At 35.7% G+C, this 22005-nt stretch overlaps 1 protein-coding gene across 4 annotated transcripts in view; it reads left to right on the forward strand.

Annotated features, from left to right (window-relative positions):
* The window catches only part of PRDM5 (PR/SET domain 5), a 97428-nt gene that overhangs the window by 50867 nt on the left and 24556 nt on the right, over positions 1 to 22005 (forward strand). For all 4 annotated transcript variants that reach the window (XR_012042484.1, XR_012042485.1, XM_072861565.1 and 1 more), the window contains exons 12-14: positions 2838 to 2998; positions 6351 to 6444; positions 20766 to 20851. Coding sequence is in view for 2 of the 4 variants with exons in the window: in XM_072861565.1 (XP_072717666.1) it covers positions 2838 to 2998; positions 6351 to 6444; positions 20766 to 20851 (341 nt within the window). In the remaining 2 variants the exon portion in view is untranslated. The remainder of the gene's footprint in view (positions 1 to 2837; positions 2999 to 6350; positions 6445 to 20765; positions 20852 to 22005) is intronic.

Raw genomic sequence — 22005 nt, forward strand, 5'->3', positions numbered from 1 at the left:
CTAGCACAGTGCAAACCTGTTGACTGAAAACACATAATGGAAGTTCTTTCTTTATTTCTTATACATTAATATTTGAAATTTTTTTGGTAACTTTAATGTTACTCTTCCCTGCCAAAGGCAGTGGACAGAGTTTGTTTTTTGGCAGTGATAGCTCTTAAGCAACAGACATGTTCTTACATTTACCATATGAAAACTGTTTGTTCTTTATCACAACAATAAGGTATCATGAAATAGGTTGTGTAGCTCTGTTTTTTCCTGCAGTCTTTTACAAGTGGATTTCCAGAGCTGCTCAGGGAGTTTTAGTATTCACATCTTGTTGCAAGTGATTTAGACTTTTGCTTTATGCTGTTGAGGAACCTTCTGAAACTCCTTCCATAGCTGTGTATTAATGGTATTTTAAGTTTTCATGTACCTTTGTCTATGGCTTAAAAAAAAAAAAAGACAAGACATAAAGACTGTTCAGTGAGCCAGCTGTGAGTGGAGACAGTGTTCTGATGGTTCTTCTATAATGAGATATAGGGTTTCTGCTAAATAAGGAAGCTGAGGGGAAACACTGATTATTTGCCTTCATCCAGGATAACATTTGAAAAAATAATCCAACTCTAGGCTTCCCACTACTTTGCATGTTGAAAATTTTGCTAAACTGAAGCCAGGACTTGACTAAATATGTACTTGGCGTTGCAACTACATATAGTTGAAGAGTATTATAATGTGTACACACAGAGGCGATACAGTTGCTGAACAGTATGTTAGTTCTGAAATTCCCTGACTTGGGAGGTTTTTTATTTGAGAACTGGTTGATCTTTTACTACCTTATTATTTTTTGTTGTTGTTTGAGAGTCATTTATCTTCTCAAATCATAATAGAAGTGTGGTACTGAAAATGGTAGGAATGACTGCAAACAAAACTTCAGGATAAAAAGGGCAAATCCTCCTGAAACTCAACAAATGTCGAATCGTGTCTTAAACCATAATTATACCATGTAAATTTATGGAAATCATACAAATATTTCTTACTTCAGAAGACATGGCAATTTGTTCAATTATGTCTGGTATTGCTTCATTTTTTATTTTTTTTTTCCAATTTATTTTCAGACTTGGAGCTAAGTTATTAAGAAACAGAAAGAAAAAAATGACTACCAAAAAAAAAAAAATCCGTGAAGCCTAGAAGTTCTTATAAGACGTAACTTTTAAAAGAAATTACTTGAATATTTTTCTTCTGTTGAAGCAGTAGAAAATTGCATGTTACTTTAGTAAAAGTAGTAACGGCTTCACTTTCTTAGCAGGGTAGTCTCGTGTTCCCAAGATGAGGACTGAAGTGGTTCACTGCGCAGTTAGAAGCAGTATCAGTGTTAAACCTCCACATAACAGCGTATTAAATTACATCCCTGTTGATCTTGAAAATTTTTCTGAATAGCTACACTGAAAGTATTTTAGGATAAGACAACTTATACTCTAATACCTTTTAGCATATTCTTGTTGTGTCATCCAAGACAAAACCACTCTTGTTTCCAAACCAACAGAGAATGAGAGTTTTGGAGGGGGACAGTTATGGTTGATTTATGGGGGAGAGAAACAGGTTATCTAGGCTTTGGAATGTCTGTGGGTACTTGAGGCACCACTGTATCAATAAGCTTCACTTACATGTATTACAAGTATAATATATAATAAAGAAAAAAGTTTTTTGGTGCTTCAACATGTAGCATCAAATGGGCTTTAATATACAGTGTACTGAAATCAATTTCCTTTCGTATTGGCCTTTGCTCTGGGACCAAGGCTGGGATGACTTTATCCTTTAATGAGCTGTAGCAAGGAAATAAGTGGGCTTCTGCATGTGCATCATTGCTACTGGAAAAAGTAGCTTGTGCTTATACAAGTCTGTATCTTATTCGTATGGATCAGGAGGCTGCAGATCAGACCTCTGTCCTGAAAGATAAGTGGAGTATAGTCCTTAGATTATGGTGATCTTTCTTTGTGATGTGACTGCTTGGAAAGTTTTTTGGGATATGGGAACCTGATTTCCAGTTTAGACTGTGGATTTCTGAATGAATGCCATGTTGCAGATGTTTAACTTGTAATTTTAAACAAGAAGTTAACAAATAGAAGAGAATATTCTCTTCTGCATTCACAGTAGTGATAAAGAGGAGGTTCATTGTTATGATTTCTGTGAAGAATCACGTGTGTCTCTTTTTCTCTCAAAAGATGTAAGCAGATTTTCAGTATACAATGTCTCTCCCCCTCTCTTAGGTAATTCACTGAATTTTAAAACTATTAGCAATATTAACCTGGCCTCTGCCATAACCTTCAACCACATCACAACAGTTTGAATAGTAATACTGCTATAACACTTACAAGTTACTTCATCTTTGTCATATGAGTTTGCCTCTATTGATGTGAATGTGATAGGTTACTCAAAGCAAGTATTTCTTGTTTTGAGAGTTCTTTTAAATTCAGGAAGATGCCTCTTACCATTAAAGTTTCAAAAGATGAAGCCTATTTCATCTTTTTGCTTGTTACCATAAAGAGAGCCTGTTACTGGAAGTGCTGATAAAACCTGTGCTCCGTTGCACTGGAAGCCATTTCCACTGGTTGCCATTTCACCTTTGGCTATAGAGTTTAATCTCACATTTCTGGCTATGTTGTTGTGATGACTACTTTCTACTTTCTTAATTTCCCAATTAAATTATTACCTGATGTGATATTTCTTTTCTTTCTGTTCTCAGGACCCAGCTTTTCATTTATCTTTATTGCTTTTATTCATTTTTCTGAAACAGTAAACATCAGTGTATTTCCACAAAAATCTGGTATCTTTAAACCTCTTTTTTTTGTCTTTATAAGGTGAGAGGACCTTCAAGTGTGATCACTGTGATGCTACTTTCAAAAGAAAGGACACATTAAATGTTCATATTCAAGTTGTACACGATGGACATAAGAAATACAAGTGTGATCTCTGTGACAAAGCTTTTGTGACACCCTCAGTCCTGAAGAGTCACAAAAAAGTGAGTAGAATCAGTTCTATCATATTAATTCCTTCTGTGCCCTTAAGGTTGTGACTGAACATAAAATCCCCAGATGCTTCTGCATTTCTGGCTTTTCAGTAGAAAGCTGTGACGGTGCTGAACATTCTAAAATGCTTATTGCAATAGCAGGGTTACTGGTGGCATGCAGAATCTGCAGCGGGTGTATATGTATAAATCCAGTGTAGGTACTCCAGCATCAGGTGTGTAGCAGGATGGGACTTGCTGCACTGCTCTTACCATGCTCCTTTCCGCATATCTCTCCGATGGAATTGGGGTAAACTTTAGGAGAAAGCTTGCTCACTAGTTTGCCTGAGGTAAGACTTATGTTACAGGGAAGAAATAGGAAGAAAATAATTGAATCAAGAACAAATCAGCTCAGGTGTTGCCACCAAATGCAGATTGTGAGAGTTTGTTGAAAAACGTCATGCATCTTATTTGCCATATAATATGCACTTCATATATGCATGTAAAATTGTAATAACAAAACTTGAGTGTCACTGAGTTACTTGGTACAATATTTTCAGCACATGATTATCGTGAGCGCTGTGCATTGCCACACAAATCTGTATTTAAAATTGAGGGAAAAATGTAAGGGAGTCTTTCAACATCTCTCCAACCCTACTGTGTCTTACAGGTGTGGGAACTAGCATGTGTCTTTGGAGCCTAAATCAATAGCAGATAGCAGACTATTGAATTCTCTAATGTAATGGACAGCACTGCGTCCTTAATGTGTGTTTGATTTTTAACGTGTTTACAGATTGCAAAAAGTAATGGAACCAACTAGGAACAAAGTCTCTTTGGTTTCTTTTGTGGCTTTTAAAAGGTCTTGATCTTCCATTAAATGTATGTTAATGCATTTGCTGTCTGTCTTTGTTTTCAGTCTGTTTTAAATGCTGCTTGTCTCATATTTAATATGCATTAAGTTATTTAGTAATTATAGTTGCTGGAAAATAAAGTTTCTTGTGATTGAGTGACATAACTGTATAACCAAGATGTATTTCTCCCAGATACGCTTAGTGGAAGATTTTCACCCGTACTTTAGAAGAACTAGAATGACATGGGGTTGCCTTGTTTGTAGATTTCAGTGCAGGTACTATAAGATGATTGAGATTCAAATGACTTGGTTCATCAGTGGTTGTTCAGCCTGTGAAATCAGTTGAGTTTTGCTGTAATAGAGAGAGAACTTTATATCATTCTCTATCCTATCGTTATAGGATATTCTTCCTCTCTTCTCTTATATTACTTTTAGAATAAGGAGTACTGAAGCATGTTTGTTTTTCAAGCCCCAATATATTGGTCTAAGGAGCTAAAAAATAAAGGGTATACAAAATAAACTTGCGATTTGTTTCTGATTATGTTCTTGGGGAGCAAGACTTTAGGAAGGCGTATTATCTTTCATTAGACAAACTGATTGGTTTGGAAAAAGCAGACTGCTTTTCAGACACACAATCCTTTTCACCCTTATCTACTTGTTTTAATCACTTGAGTAACAGACCTAGCCTAGAATACTGGTACATTGATTTGAGATGAACTTTTTATGAAGGATCTTGCCAAGAGGGATCATAAGATCCCCAAATCAAAAAATATTACCTGGAATCATTGATGAGCTCTGCATAAATTTTTAAACTTCTATTCCTCAGATTCCTTTCTAAAAAATTCGGTATGACTTATTATTTCATGTTAAAAATGGCCATATGCATATATGTATTTGTATTTTAGTGGAAGGCAGCTACTGTTTATCATTTATCCCTATTATTTCTTTGACATTCCTTCTTAATTGTAATTGCTATTGCTTTGTGCTGCTGTCAGCCTAGGACTAGCTGTATGTTTGTGAGCCTTGTAGTTGTAACGCATTGCTCCAGGAAATCCTTTTTTGTTGTTGTTGTTTGGAATTAATTAATAGCTGGCTGTCTGGTATCCTCCCATGTTGCTGTTAGAGATATAAGTGATTTCTAAAGAACTCTATCCTGATCAAGAGGGATTTAACATTCATATGCCTAATGTCAGGGAATGAAAACTATGCAAGTCTGTCCAGTATTGAAATATCTCATTTACTCTTCCTTCAGCTGCAGCATAATATGTACTATGTGAGATAAGGTTTTTATGATGTAATGAAGACTTTTATATCACTTCAACGTCTTTCATAAAAGTAAGAATTAATTTCCCTGTCTGAAGAGTCATGTGCAAAGCTTGAAACCCAAATGGTCAGCTGTACATATAATTTAATGTGTTATCTTTCCTATCCCATTTAAATTAAGTTAACACTTATAAATGAAGTAATCCAAAATTCTTCACTAAAAGAGCAGTCACAGTTATAAGGAAAAGTTATTCAATAGGCCAATAAACCTTCAGTTCAGAATTGGGCGTTGAAAGTACAGTGTGAAAAATTATGAGAACCCATGTGATTAGAAGTCTTGCTGTTGACCACACAGGCAGTCTTGCTGTTGACCACACAGGTTGTATGGAAGAGTTTGTGATTATTTTTTTTCCATTTTGAAATAATTCTTCTTGTATCAGCAGGCATTCTAGCCTTGAAAGCTTGATTTCAAAAGACAAGCTGAGTGTATGATTTAGTGTTAGTGACAATTACAATACACTTCTCGTGATCAATTCTCTAAATGCAATCTTGATTCTAGCATTCATTACAAACTAGATAGGATCCAGTATGCAATTTGTGTTGACTGAAATCACTGAGAACTTCCACTTTGAAGGGTTATTGTCTGTCATACTTCAGATGAACTGGTGGCTGGGTTCCAGTCATATGAGGCAGTCAGAAATCATATGCACAAGTATGTCCATACAGACCTTCTAAAGCTCCAGTTCAAGTTTGCAACTTGATAAGTTATACTAGGTTAGGTAAACTAGTTTCACGACATTTCATAATGTAATAAAATTCTGTGAAATTATAAGCTTTTAAAAATAGACCCATTTATGAAGATTAATTTTATTAGGTAACCAAATTATTGTTTGCTGGTTTAGAAACCGCTATCACAGATATCAAACTGAAAAATAGGTGTCTTATTCTTGCAATCATGAAAATACACAAAGGTGAATTGAGCATTTTTAATAGTAACTATTTAGGAAATAGTAAACTTAGGAACTGAAAAGCCAATTTATTTTGCCATTAATAATGAGGTTTGTTTAGAAATTTTAGAAGAAAATTGGAAGAACACCTGTAGCTAATTCTTTAGAATCTCTGCCTGATGTGATAGTATAAAATACGTAATGGAGACAATAGTGGTCAATGTCAATACAGTTAAAATATTCCATATTTCACTTCTTTTAAAGCTATGCTGAAGCTTTCATTCTTGTTTTTCCCCACCCCATGTAGACTCACACAGGAGAAAAAGAGAAGATTTGCCCATATTGCGGACAGAAGTTTGCAAGCAATGGAACACTGAGAGTTCATATTCGAAGCCACACAGGTACAGTGTTGTTTATTGTAATGAACAGAGAAGACTTTCTAAATATATAACAGGGTGTCTGTAAGTATGTCCACAATTGGTCTATCTACAAACAGAAATGCACATTGACAGGTAGGCCTAACACAGCATCTTTTTCAGACATTTTACCTGCTTAGTGTGTAAAACTAGATTCTATTCTCAGCTGTAATTATGTATGAATGTGTGTATATATATGAATAGTTATATGTATATACAATATGAGTTCATTAATCTCCGTGGCTGCTAAGGTGTTTTGAAACTCTGATTTCATATTAATGTAACTTCTGACCTTACCACGACCTGCATGTTACGCAAATTAGAATGTTCTACCTTGAGTATGCTTTAACTCAAAATTTATTTTCTCTTGCAACATCTGACTCATTCTGCTGATCTCCTAATATTCCTGGGTCTGAGTTATGTAACTTATTTTATATTGCCACCCAGATTGCATTACTGTTTCCCTACCATGTTATATATGTGCCTCTGCAAACACACTGAAAATAAATTAGTTATGTTGTCATGCTGATAGGTTTCATTTTGTGAGCTTACGCTTTCATTCAAATAAGTGGCAGGCAACTGAAAGGGGTTTCTTTGTGATAATTTGTTTCCAACATATAATGGTATAGTTTTGCCTTTGGCAGTCAAAGCATCAGTTAACAAATAGCCTTCCTATGACATTCCATTCGCTTTGCATAAGCAAATTTGGTTTGCAGGGAGATGACAGAATTGGTGTGTTTAATCATTTGGCTTTCTACTATGTTTGGAAAAGTCTTAATCACTTCAGTCTATCAAGACCACCTGTTAAGATTACAGGTTTTACTAGTTTTTGATATATTGTGATTTTTGGATTTGACTGCTATAGGCACTAGCAAATTTTTATCCTGGTTCTGCAGTCAGGATAAAAGGCTGAAATTGACTTTTATGTTTAGCTCTTAGTCTTTACTAAATTCCATGTTTGGAACACTTATCCCTCATAGCAGCTGTATAAAAGCATATACATATAAGCCTGTGTGTATGCATTCTGCTCAGGTGGTTCACATACACTGTATAATCATAGACACAAAAGACGATGAAGGTCAAAGCTGGCAAGTCCCAGAATCGCAGTGCAGCAGTTGTGTCCATTCCTCCTCTTTATTCTTGTTCTTTCTTCCACAACTCCACCTTATCAACTGCTTTCAAAGTCCTTCCTACACAGTCTCACCTGTTCTGTCTTTCTCTTCAGTCTTCTGTCCTGTAAACTGTGGCTTTCTCTTCTTTTTCTGACTTCCTGAAGATGCAGGGAAGAGGAAGGAAAAAACCCCCAACACTCGTGCAACATGGTGGTATGAGGATTTAGAGAACCCTTGGGGACTGTGCCTTTTGGAAGGACCAACCACTTACCCACCTGGGCTGTACTTTAACAAATCAGGCAGACAGGAGTAAAGGGAAGCAATTCAATAGTATTGTTAGTTAGTCACTGAGCACATCAGGAATCCAGGCTTCTAGGAATATGACTGCCTCAATTTCTAATCTGTGTTAACTTTTTTCATGAAATTATTTTGCTGTTTTAATTATGGATATTTCTTTACCTTCACCTTGCCATCCCATGAGGAACTGCATTACCCTTTAATTTTCTGACATTTTGTCATACTAGACTTTCATGAAAATTAGGACCTTCATAGATTTCCCCCCCCCACCCTCCCAATGCTTAAAGGAATGTCAAAATGTTACTCTAATTCTTCATTAAAATCTCTGGGTTCACATTCCAATGTTTTTTGCAGGCAAGTCTGCTTTACTGCCTTTACTAGTGCGGTGCTTTTGTGTTTTCTTATTTCACAGGCCCTTTCCTTAAAATTTAGGTATGTCTTCTGTGTACTATCGATGTTACACATCAGTTTGCTCAGATTAGAAGGGCCCTAGTTTTTCAAGTTGATAGTGCAGATGGCTCTTCGGAAAATGCTTTATAGCTGTCTGAGTGAAAATGCTTTTCATTGCTACCAGTTACATTTAATGTTTCAGCTCTCTCAAGCAGGCTTTCCTAAACTTAGGAGTTTAGGCTAAGGTGAGTTTGAAACCACATACCAGAGACCTCTAACCTTGACTATGGAGCCTTGCGAAATTTGTAGCCACTATTATACAACAAACAGTGAACTATGACATTTTGAACTTATTTGAAGTAGAAAGGCACTGAAGATTTCCAGTACATTTGTAAATTAAATAAGGTGGGAGAAACTACCTTGCCAGGAGATGATACAGGTTGGAATTATGGGAATATGCAGTATGAAAACAAGTTATGAAAGAATAACACTGCAGAAGGAGGGAAACTTTCAAGGCTTCTTTCTTTACCTAAAAAGCCAGAAACACTCATTTTAAAGAGAGTTACTAATTCAGGAAAAATGCCTTGCTAAATTCATCTATAATGACCTGTGATAAATAAACTCTGATGCTTTCCTCTTCCAGTCTAGCTGCTATTGTGATGTCAATCACTTTATGATTTATGATTCACATCTTTCACTGTGAGAATCAACTGAAATACATTTTCGTGGTTGTTTTTGATGTCATTCTATTATGATTCCTGACCATTTCTTGATTTATCTGGATGAAATGTGAAGGAAAAAAAAAAAGGCAGGGGGAGGAGCTGCTGCTAGGTTGTGACTTGTGGTTTAAAAAACAAATCTGTAAGTTATATGGCAAAATGCCTTATGTGAGGTTTAGTGAGCAAATGTCATAGTTAGGTTCATGTTGTGCTTCTGGAGAGGTGGTTTTGACTTGTGCTGTACCTGAAGACTTCATCTGAGTTGTTCACGATCATAATACATGCAGACTAATCACAAGAGGAGATTGTTGTCCGATGTTCAGTGGGCCTGAGGAAGCATAGCTTTCTGAGGAATAGCTTGCATCATTTCCAGAGAAAGTAAGGGTAGTTGGTGAAGGAGTCCGTGTCATCTGCAAACAGTACAAAAAATGCTGAGTACTCATTTGATGGCTTTTAGTAATAAAGTTCACTGCATCGTGAAAATCCTTGACAACTTTTCAGGGATTTTCTGAGCAGTAAGAAATTTTCAGTTCATCAAACAGTGGAGCCACAAACTTATTTTATTCAGTGATGGATGTTTGGTTTCTAAATGTTGCAGTGTTGAATACTTCATGCTCTAGGTATCTATTAAATTCTGTGGTTTTGAATTAATCAGTTCAAAACTGTGCCCTCCTTTTTTTTTTGGTCAGACTTCAAAGTATCACTTTTCATTCTGAGCTAGAAGTGAAACAAGCAGCCACTGTCCGTTTTCAAGAGATGATTCATCTTTGTGAATAAGCCTTCAGCTGGGGCTAAGCTTTTGGTGCAACTAAGCAGTACACCGTAAGTGTAAATATTGTGAAGACCTTGATGTCTTAGTGATTACAGCTGATTGGGTTTGAGATCCTGTTGCAGACACTTGTGTTATCCCATTTTCTGTGCACGTGGTCAGCTAGACTTTGTTTTATTAGCTACTTTGTATAAGAGGCTTTGTTCTGTATTTACAAAATAAAGCCAGGCAGAGCTCTTTAAAAGAGAGTTGTGTATCAGTTTTTATCCTTTTTTTATTTATAAAGCTGTTCTTTATAAAAGTCGAGGTTCTTGGGTACCCTCCTGGTTCTGCTTTGGAATTGTGTTTTTGATAGGCTTAATAATCCGTATACAAAAAGAGAAGCTCAGTGGGTTTTTGGCTTTTATTTAATACGCAGCATGTGTTCTTAAACATTGTTACTCACAGATGTATGCATGCTTCCTCGATAAGCAATTTTCTTCCCTCTTTTTCTTAGAGTAAGACTCTGTAAATGAGCCCTAACAGTACTTGGCCTTTTGCAGAAACTGAGCTGGTTTGGGGTGAGTGAATATGTCTGCATGTGCATGTATAGAGGGAAGGGGTTGATGTTTGCATCTGAACCTAGCATATTGCTCTGTAATTCATCATCTGGGTTTCCAGCCTTGGCATGACAGAGACAGCGCTCTGTAGGTCAGCTGAAACACTATAGCACATTCTCCCTCTGCTGTATCCTGTTGGTTTATGACTTCTTAGGGTCAGAGGGAGCTGGGGTTAATTCAGCAAAAGAATCCTCTGACTGTGATATAAATTCCTTGGCTTGTTCATAAATTGTAAAAGAAATTCTATGGTCTGCTCCTTGGGGTTGAAAACTGCAGGCCGGCCAGGAGGTTAATTACTTTCCTAAAGTTTCAAGCAACTTTCAGTGTTAAGAGTTACTGGCTGCGGTTTGTGCAACTTCACAGTTGCCTAATACAAAGGTATTTAAAGATGTTAATTGCTGTCTCTTGTGTGCGTGTGTCTGTATTTGTGTGTGCCTATGTAATATATATACACACACATGCATTTTATCTGTCTGATGTTTATACTGTTGTTTTCCTAATTACTTGTATCCTAATCCCTTCCATCTTTGGGATGTAGCACATCAAGTTGTGGAACAATGAAAGTTGTTGTGAGGTAGTTTATATTTGCAGGTTAATTTATTTTTGAGTTAGGAGAATCGAGTGTTTTAACTGTAATTCTGTCCTTTCTATGCTGTCTTTTACCTACTCTGTTACATAGGGACCGGTGAGGGACAACTGATGACCATACATGTCTTCCAGAAAATGCTTACACATGCAAATATAGTTTAAAATGTAACCTTATTTTGCTTCTCCATCACATTTAGTCAAAGTCCTGATAAAAAGCCAGTAAGATATCTATGACTTTACATCTGCCCTAAATGTTTTCTGAAAAGATTAATGTTTCTATTCTATACCATTTAAAAGCCATGACTTAATGTGGCATTCTTACATGTTACATTCTCTGGTATGTGGAAAAACACGAGTTGAGAAGTTTCTTTGTAAATTTGCTTCCATATATGTGAATAAAAGATAATACCAAGAGATTATATTAAAACAGCAAAAAGGATTCAGACCGTGGACTTCCATATCCTTTATGTCAACACAGTTAAGCTTACCTTTTCAATTTCCATTTCCATAATTAAAGGCTGTTTTATAAGCTTATGAAAACATTTCATCATACTTGTCCCCTATAACTTTAGGTGCTGACTGCCTTCTTGAGTTGTGTCTCATCCTCTGCATTGAGAGCCTGATGTTATGGTCCTAACTTGGCCGTAGTAGTCGCATTTCTACAATTTGATTAACTAGGCATTTAAGCATATTTAAAATCATATTTAAGGTCCAACTGTGTAAAAAATCTAGGTCCAAATTTTGCACTTTTGTGTAAAAATTCCTGATTAACCAAACAAAAAATATTAGTTGTGGAGTTATAATAAAAATCTTTGGTTATTAACAGTAGTTTAATCATCTATGAACATAAGAGACTTCATAGTAGTTGCAGGAAGTAATGAATTGAATTACAGTATAACTCTTGTTTATTACTGTGTAAAATATGTCTCCAAAGCTTTTATAGCTAAACAGGCAACTGTTTCTTCATGTACATAAGAAATAATGTACAGCCAGGATCCTCATTCTAGCAAATCTTCTGGCAAATTACCTTATAAGTAATTAATATTTTCTTACATTAAAAAAAAAAGATAAAAGGGAAGCTTGCAGGAACTTCCCCTCATATCACAATGAAGTATGTGAAAAAATGTATCTGTATCTAGTCAGTGAACAGCTTGCAAATGTCTACAGATAGGTGGTTTCTATTCAATAACTTATAAATGATCTCTCTTTTATCTACCGAATTTAAAAAGGAGCTTGCAGAAGGCCTCAAAGGTAAGGATTCTGCATTTCTAAACCTTTCAGTTTATACATCATTGTCCTATTTATCTCCAGACAACAGTTAAATCTTTAAAAGTACCTGTATAGTTTCATGCAGCTGTCAGCTTCTTGTTGTCTGCTTCCATGAATGAAGAAATGTTCTTATAAGAGATGGATTATTTGAATGCTAGTGACATCTTTAGATCAAATGAATTACTGATTGATTAATGCATATACTTTAAAAGATTTGGTTGACCATGGGGTTCACTGAAGTCACAGTTGTTAATGCTCCATTCATAGGGAAACCAAATTGCTTAATTCCACTGATAGATGCAAAGAATGAAACTGTTTTATTCTTTAAGTGTGTCGGGGTGTTTTTGGTGACTAAAATCTTAATATCACTGTAGAACTGATGAGAGTCTGTAAGTATGTAATAATGGTAGTTATTTCATGCTTTACTGTACAGATTTAGATAGCCTTCTTATTTTGTAGGGTCCTTTACTATTCTTTATAATTAATTTAGTTACAAATAGCTAAAATCTCAATTATATCATGACAGTTTGTATAGACCAGATAAGACAAACATTTGACTATTGGTCTCTAACTACAGGTAATCTGAATTCTCTGAATAAACCCAAAACTTTGCAGAAAACAAACCTTCTCAGCTGTGAAAATACTGCTTCCATGCTTCAAAGAATAAGACATGGCTAAGTACTTACAAGAAAGAGTATTAATAGAAAAAAAAATGGTTAAAGCAATCTGGTTTTCTCTTGGAAAAGAATAGCATTTGAGGTTTTTTTCTTATTAAATATGTGACTATATTTAGTGAATGGGAAATGCATTTGGTTGACTTACATAAAAGCAATTCTAGTTCTCCCTTGTGCCTGGAAAATACACAAGTATTGGAGCTTGGTTAGAAAGCATTCACAAATACACAGGCTTAGTGTTGTTAATCATCAGTGAAGGAAAAAAAAGGCAGAAATACTTAAGCTCGTCTTCAGAGTCTGCCAAGTTTGAATGTTGGTTAAAATGAAAAATGCATAAGAAATGTCTCTAACTGACCCATACCCGAGTACTGTTTTGCCGTTTCTCTCAGGCAACAGGACTGTTCTCTTCAGAGCAGTGAAATAGCTATCCCTTTCTATATCTGGCTGACAATGAGTGTAGAATTGCATGTATATTTGGTGTTTCTGGGTCTTGTCTCAGCTGACATCCACAAGTATTTCATCTTTCAAATCATGAAGTTGTGTGGTTCTTGGCATGAGAAAGCTACTCCTGTGTGGGTACTTCTGTACCTGCTAAAGTGCTAAATTTTGAGTGTTTAATGGTTGAAAATCAGGCAGACCAGAATTTTGTATAGGCCAGATCACTGTTTTTATTGTCTAGTCCAGATTAAGACTAGTCCAGGTGTTGTAAAGAGAGCAGCTAGCTGTTGCAGTCGGCCAAGATTCTTGATTACCCTCCTGTTATTTTCCCTTCCTAGAATCCCTGGTCAAAATTATAAAAATGCTTAAGAGACCTAGGGTGTGAAACACTTTTCAAAATGCTACTTGGTATCTAGAAAACTGCCACCTCTACACAAGAGGAAATTTATTATTTTGAAGAAGTGTTTGTCTTCTCGAGGACCATTTGACATGCTGTGCAACACCAAGGTGGTGAAATTTACTGAATGTTTTCTTAAAGTGTGACTATTTAATCGTCATTCAGTGATTGGTTTTCTGGCATTTTCTAATTTAAGTTCTGTTGAAATCACTTGGTTCCTTGAGTTCCTATTTAACTTAATTTTAATTCCTAATGAAGTGCCTTTCATGTGGGAGAAATTCAGTTCTGTATATCTTAGGTTTCTTTGTCTGTGTGTATAATTGTATATTTGTATATTATAATATTTATATAATACATTAACTGATTTCCGTACGTTAAGGACACAAACTTCCTCTTTAATTTGATGGGAACACCATATACAGAGGAACAGCAGCTGAGGATAAATGTGTAAAGCTGTCAAGTGCTCTATATGAACAGATAATGTTCTAAAGCATATGTCACAAATTATAATTTTGTTATATCCGTTAACCTTTTGCCCATCCTTACTTGCTGTTGAATGCTGTCATCACCCCAGATTATCTCTGACTAAAAAAGCCCTCTTGCAATTCCCATTCTGGGCTGCTCTGTTGATCACCTGGTATGGAGTGTTGCATGTGTGATCCAGATGGCCCCCTTGCCTCCAAATTCCTCCCCAGGTGAACTGCCTTCTTTCCACCACAGTTGGGCGATCGTGGAGTCTCCCTTCTTCCCCTCTCCCCTATCCCAATCTTAAGTCAGGCCTTTAAAAAGGATTATACTTTACCATAACTGTTCTGAAAATTGACATTTTGAAATAATACACTCATATATATATTTTTATATATATATATATATATTTAAGAAATAATCTTCTAATCCTTATAATATGTGGTTCAACATCTGAAAAGGAGCTATGTTTAGAAGATGGTAAATGGTCTATGGAAGATTCTGAGGGACCACATTGCCGTAATTAGTTGTTAATTTTTTAAAGACCATTGAAGAAAACAATTCCTTTTAAGTAACATACACTGTACATGATCTGATGTTCAGTGCAATCTGTCATAAGTCTTTCTGATGTTAGTGAGTGTTGATCTAGACCAGTGGTGGTGAATACCCTGACTGACCAAGCATAGACATATTAAAAAGTATAAAAAACCCCCTTGATAATTTAACGGTATAATTCCAATTCTTCATTCCTTAATAGAGCAGTTTAGTTCCCATTAAGACAGAAAGCCAGGAAATTCATACATGAAGGCTGACATACACACCTGAGAATTGCGTACAAGCAAGCCGCATGGGAATGGGGATGGTAAATATGACTAAATTTAACAGAATTAAATAAAGTAATGCCCCTGTCTGGTTTGAAAGAGCTCTGTGAGGCTGCTTCCAAAACTGAATGTAACAGTTCATCAAATGCATACTTTTTCATGCTGTTGACCATCTTCTCTGTGCCTCTGTTTCTCTTTTTTGTTTTGCTGGTCTCTTCAGCCACTTTCGTTACGGTCTCTTCACATTAGGACTGTTTCCTTGTTGCATGTTTCATTTGTCTCATTTGATGGGAATATATTTGTCACCTGTAAAGTACATATTTGTTTGATCTTACTTGAGGTCATTGTTTCAAAGTAATCACTAACATTGGTTTTATGTCAGGTTTCTGCCCAATTTTGCAATTAGCTTTTTTGTGGCTAAATTGACTACAGGGAATGCGAAATACAGTGTGAAAATAGAAACACATATGACTAATTTGAATTATTGTGTCTCAAAGTCTTTATTAAGTGTCTAGCTGTAGCCACTGAAATCTTGAACTAGTGTGTATTTGGTTTTGTTTCTTAATTGTTTTGCTCCCAGGGGTATCTGAGTTTGGGAAATCTGGGTGCTAAACTCACTGTAAATACTGCCTTACGGTACCTTTGATTGCAAATGTCTCATAGGAAACTGTCCACCCTGAGTTGAACTGGAACCGAAGAATCTGGTGTTTAACTTTTTATGCTACATAAGGTCCAGTAGGTATCACAATCTCAAGCTAGAGATGTACACACTTGAGAAAAAAAGATATCAATTCTATCATGACATGTTTTCAGATCAAAATCCCATATGGTTTTCAATCATGGAATTGTTTTTCATAATCCTTGTATTAGGGTTAAATTTATTTTTATTATGTTAAAAGCTTTGTTTTTATTCATACAAAATCTGGAAGTAGAATGTCTAGACTTTGAATTATATTAAATCCACTGCAATTTATCCAAGGATTATTTATTTGGGGTTATTTGTACAGAAGTGCCATTAACATGTTGAGCAGTTTGTTCTTGAACAGCAGGGACATGACAGTCAGCTGTAACTCGAGGGTAAACATAGCATTTATTACGTCTGTCTTACTTGAATGTTTTGCTGTTTTAATGATAGCTATTGTTCTTACTTATTGTTGCATTCACAACATTACTTCTGGGCACGTTGACTGGACAAGCTGTCAAATTAAGATGTATTTAATATGCCTACTGGATTTTGATACTGTACTAAAGTAGAAAGCCTGGTGAAATGTTTTAGTGAAAAGTGCAGATCATAGTCTCAGTTGTGGTTTAATGGCAGAGTTGCAAACAGTAACATAGAAGGTCAGGCCTTTTTTCAGATATTTTCCAAATGTGAAGTGTTAGGATTAAGGCTTGGTAGTGTAGTAGTGTATTTGGAAGTTAAAAGATCCCCCCCCCGCATTATCCATCTTTTTAAATATAAATCAAATTTAAAAAAACTCTAACCAACTACCCTCACTTTGTGAAATAATACCTTTGAAAACTTACTCTACTATTGACTGCAATGAAAAGGCATTATAGTAAAAAAGGGTGCACTGATTTACTTCAGTATGATATCCCTGGTAAGAGTTTATCATTACCTCCAAACATAAAGATATTTCTATATTTTATATATAAGTATATATAAAAATATATTTATATAAAAATGCAGAGTGCAAACGGCATAATTGTTAATCAGCATCAACAACTTTACCTAAGGTGCACCCTCTCTTAGTATGATGTTATCACACATTGACACCATATCTCGTAAGCATGCTTCTAGCAGTAAATCCAAGAAGAAATTGTAGTTTGTCATAGGGGAAATAAATTTCTTTCATTTTGATGCTTAGTAACTCCTTTTTGTGAGGACAAGAGAAATAGAGATACATGACTTGCAACACCATTTCATTTGCTTGTTTTAGTCATTCTTACTTTTAATCTCCTTGTAACAGATCCATTCCTTTTCTCATCAGAGAAGTTTTACGTCGGGAAACCTCCAAGTATTTATGGGGCGTGAGTTGATCTGAAGCTTGGTTTAATATTCCAATGCTTATAGTTGATTTTTGGTGGTCTTTACTTGATTGCAGACAAATGTGAAAGCATTGATGGATAGTGTCACCTTCCCAGGAGCTTTTATCACATTGCACCTGCTCTCCAGTTTTTCCTAGTGACAATTCTAAACTTTGTCGAAGCACAAAACCCTGTCATTTGTGGACACTTGCAATAGTTCTGTATGAAACATTGCACTTCAGCAAACGTTCATGTGTGGGAGGAATATATTTAGCATTCATTATTTCAAATCTGTTTTTGCTCTGTTGTCATCTTACGCCATTTGCATCTCACAGTATCAGAGAAAGGATCCACTGCTCCTGTTTATCTTACAGGACTTAAAGTGGGATAGGCTATGTAAGACTTCTCTTGGGGAACACCTGCTTCCCCATTAGTCTCATTGATGAATCTGTTATTGGGACCATTCTTACGAGCAGCTGACTGGTAGCATGAATAATGTTTGCCTAGTCTAGTTCTGAGGCAAGGAGGGAAGTTAATTTTTACCAGAGATAGAGAAGTTAGTAAGTAGGATTGTAATAATCTTGCAAAAATCTGCTGTCCATAAATTCAGACATCTAATCTGAATTAGTTGCCTAGGCTCCTGATACAGTAAATAAAGAAAAAGATGCATTGACTGAGGGCAGTTCATTCAGTTCTCAGACAGGCAACAAAGTTAGGCCCTTTCCAGAGAGCAATTCATCCTTTCTTTTATCCTTAATTTCACTGGGATTCAGAACAACTAGTTAAAATTAGACATTACATTTTCACATGGCTGATGTCAAATGAGGGGAATCTTACTGTTGTTCACAGATCAAATAATTTTAAAATACAAGTTATTTTTTTATTAAAACCTTTTAATAAATATCCTTATACATTAGAATATAAACATCCTAATTTAAAATAATAATTATATAAATATCCTTATTAATAATTATTTATTAATAATATATATTTAATAAAACTATTTATAAATATCCATATATTTCTTACACAGTGGCACAACATCGTCTTTGGACGGGTTACAGAGAGACTAAGAAATTTATTCTAAGAAACTTGGCTGTTGCAAGCACAGATTTGTTTTAAGTTGCCCACAGTTACGTTTGTAAAATCCTAAAACTCTTTGAGGTAGAAGATAAGTTACACATTTAAAAGATGTGTATGCACAGGGGAAACAGTTGCTTATGTAAGTGCAAGGGCACTTGTATACATTTTGGGCATACAGGCTACAAAGATTAGGCGAAAGACAGTAACATAAAAAATAAAAGCAACATTAAAATTACTTGATGTCATCTTTTAAGTTGTTTTACCGACACTTATTAATGACACAAGTGCGTGAGAAGTTGTTTATATAATTTCTAAAAATAGGATGTCACCAAGCATCAATGTCAAGTCAGAGCTTGCAGTCTGTTTTACATAGTAAACTCGATTTTTGGAACAGTGGAGATTTTTGAAAACCTACAGTACGTAACAGCTGCTCGAAGCCAGTCCTTTTCAGGTGTAACGTGTTGATATGAAGTCATACTGTTGCCCTCTACTGGCATCTGCTGAAAGCTCTTAAGGCCTTACTCATCAAGTACTGTGGTCTTCATGGTTAATTTCTGAAGGACGCTGTTAATCCATTTCAGACAAACTCAAACCCATCCTTTGAAAGCAAAAGTCTTTCTCTTTAAAGAGACTGAGGGATGGGGGAGAGAGGGAGGAGGGGTACAACTCCTACCTGTCAACACTCATCTGCTTACAAACTGCTGAAAGCTTTAACTTCTACATTCAAAAGCCCTAAAACATAAAAATGTCGGCTGAATTAATTAAATACTTGAGTACTGACAACTGTTGGAGTGTTTGAATTTCGGAGGCATGGATTAAAGACATCAAGGGTCATGAGAGAGAGTATCATATTTCAAACTGTTCAATAAAAACACAGCTATAACACAGCAATTGTTGTCATCATCCTCAAAAAAAAAAAAAAGCCTAATTCACACAATTGTGCTTTCTGAGAGGTGGCAGAATACAAGAGAAGAAAATATTTCTATTTCACAAGTACTTTGCTACACAGTTTTTTGCTGCTGTCATTAACAGTTATCTAAACAGCAATAAAAGACAGAAAAGAACAGAATAGTCTATCTACTAAATAGGCTGGGTTTTTATCCCCTTACTTAAATAATCATCTAATCTCAGCTGCCCTCAAATCTCTACACAACCTGTGACTATATGGAGATTTTATGTACAACAGCGACTATCAGTTGGTCAGCTGTACTGTCTTCACAATCGGTCCTTCTGAAGAGCTGTTTCTGTAAGCTGTCTGCATTACATACTTTTTGTGATCTTTTGACATCTTGTTCCCAAGAAAGAAAACATCCAGTATCTTCCCTCTGAGTAATCATGGAAGAGCACCTCATGTGGAGAAAAGAGAAGAGGGATGAGGCTTCCTTTCTCCAAGTCAAGATGAATATCCCTGTTATTAGGGACTGTGGAGCTTTAAATGCTTATCTCTGTTACTGCCACTCTCTTACACTCTGATCTTTGGCATATCAGTGAAATAAGTCTGATTTTTTTTTTTTTAACTGTAAAATGTAGTTAATCTTACTTACCTATTTTCCAGGTTCGAGTATGAGTGTTAATAAGTGTTTGATATTTGGACTATGTTAAATCTCTCTATACATGCAAAGATTCTTTCATGAGCAGAAAGCTGTGCATTGACTTAGAATAGGCTTTGCTTAACTTTTATTTTCAAATAAAGGCTTGTTACACCTTCAGCATTATGATTGTGTAGAAACAATTCCATTTTGTTAATACAAAAATAGTTATTGTATCTTAAGTTGTTGAACTGTGTTTTTGCACTAGGAACAACCTGACATTTGCTCTTAAAGTGTTGTGTATAGAAAGAGGAGGCAATTGACTCAGATTCCAGTGCATTGCCTAAAGAATTAAAAATTAAAATGCCCTTGGGGAATTATAAAGCTTTATCACTTCTTCCAAATTATGGAGCTAGCTTAGAAACTCTTCACTCTTTGATTCTGAATAGCTCAGTATCCACATTACGCTAATGTGACTTTGGGAAAATTGTTGCTAAATGATACCAGTTTAATGGAGCATTAAACGAAATACCTTTAAGATAAGGGATGCTGCAAGGGAGATGCTAAGATGCTTCTGCTTTCATTTCAATCATAAATTGCAACAGAAAAATTGCAGAAACTTTTGATTAACTAGCTTCTAACAGTTAGTTCAGATACAGCATTAAAAAAGAGTAGATTTTATATTTCATTGGGATTCTGACACCCAGGGGGCTTTAAAAACAACCAGATGTGAAACAGAAGAAATACTTGGGAGCAGTTAATGCCTAACCATAAAAGTGACCATGTGTAAGTCACCGTAGAATGTGGTTTGGGCAAGGGCAGTAGGTGTTTTCTTTCTTTTTGTCTCTTTTTTTTTTTTCCTTTCTTTTTTTTCCCCCAAGGCTCTCTATGTGATATATTGCTAGGACAAAACCAGGCAGCAATGAGTAATATTTTGATCTAGCCCTGCATCCTGCTCAGGTGGACCTTTATTTGTAATTTTTCTAATGCTTAGATCTCTTCTTGTTTGAACTGAGTGAAGAAAAGGCCGGAAAAAAAAAAGTACTTCTGTTTGACACATAACTGTGCTGCAAGGCCTTCATATACTGAGGCCGTATTTATGGATTCTGATGCTTTTCTTGTTTTCAGGTGAGCGTCCTTACCAGTGTCCTTACTGTGACAAAGCTTTCAGCAAGAATGATGGATTAAAGATGCATATTCGCACCCACACAAGGGTAAGTCCCACACAAAGGTAAGTGTAGTTTAGTTTTTATGGCTACTTGAGGATCATCTATGAATCGTGTGGTGAAAAGTAAATAATTACTGTTTGTGTAGAGATTAGGCTATACCAACCAGGATCTTTTATACTTATCAAAATAAGAGGCAAAGATTTAAGTCATTAACTGTTAAATTCTAATTATGACTTCCTTACTGACCTTCTATTTTTTTCTGTGTTCGATTTCTTATATGTTGAAATAATAGCAGTACTAACTTCTTCCTTTAACCTGTGGTTATTTATAGATATAAATGAATGTTTGTGATTGTTTACTAAGTAAACCATTCTGTAAAAGCTTCACTATTCTTGAAACTTCAATATCCAGTGCTTTGATTCATACTGTCTCCTTAAAGTTCAGTCATTGTGAGCTTTTGTAGAGCCTGTACTTTACTGATGACAAATATTAAGCTGCAAAATGACTTTATTTAACTTTTATTTAACTGAAGGCAAAATAAAAGGCAAATTGCAGATGTCTCCGAGATTATTTTTGAACCTTGAGTCTCAGTTAGCAGAAAGGTTCCCTGTTTTGGGGAAAAGTCTTGTCATGTATGTATATTTACTAGAGGACAAAGGTGAGATCTTGGCCCCACTCAGCCAGCAAAGAGATGGAGAGCTGTCTTCAAACAGCCAGATGTGAATTCCCTTAGTAAAGGGAGATCTCTAGGTGAAGTTAAGCTGGTCTAGCATTCCATAAACTACCTGCCTCTGGCCTCCCCATCCGCCATAAGAAAACAAACAAAAGGTTAGAAGTAAACTGTAGCTTTTAGTGGTAATCCCTTGGGAGCTGTTACTGTTTACAGAAGTCAAGGCAGCCTTGAGGCCAAACTGAGAAAGTTCTTTATCTATTAGGAAATAGGGAGGGTGATAGTTAAGTTAGTAGTCTCCATATGCAAATCTGTGCACAGAATAGCTTTCTAAATAAGTAAAGATGAGATCAAAACTGTTTGCTTAATTTTCTACTATTCTACCGAGGTCTTGAGGGTATTAACTGGAGGTCCTGGATAAAGTTTTAGCTCATGTACCCCAAATTCTAGTTTAGAAGTTAGCAGTAGTTTCTACAATGCTTCTTGGTGGCTCACTGGGAGCAGGCTAGTCCCATGTTGTTAGTTGTTT

Source organism: Ciconia boyciana, chromosome 5, assembly GCF_034638445.1.
Source record: "Ciconia boyciana chromosome 5, ASM3463844v1, whole genome shotgun sequence".
NCBI lineage: Eukaryota > Metazoa > Chordata > Aves > Ciconiiformes > Ciconiidae > Ciconia > Ciconia boyciana.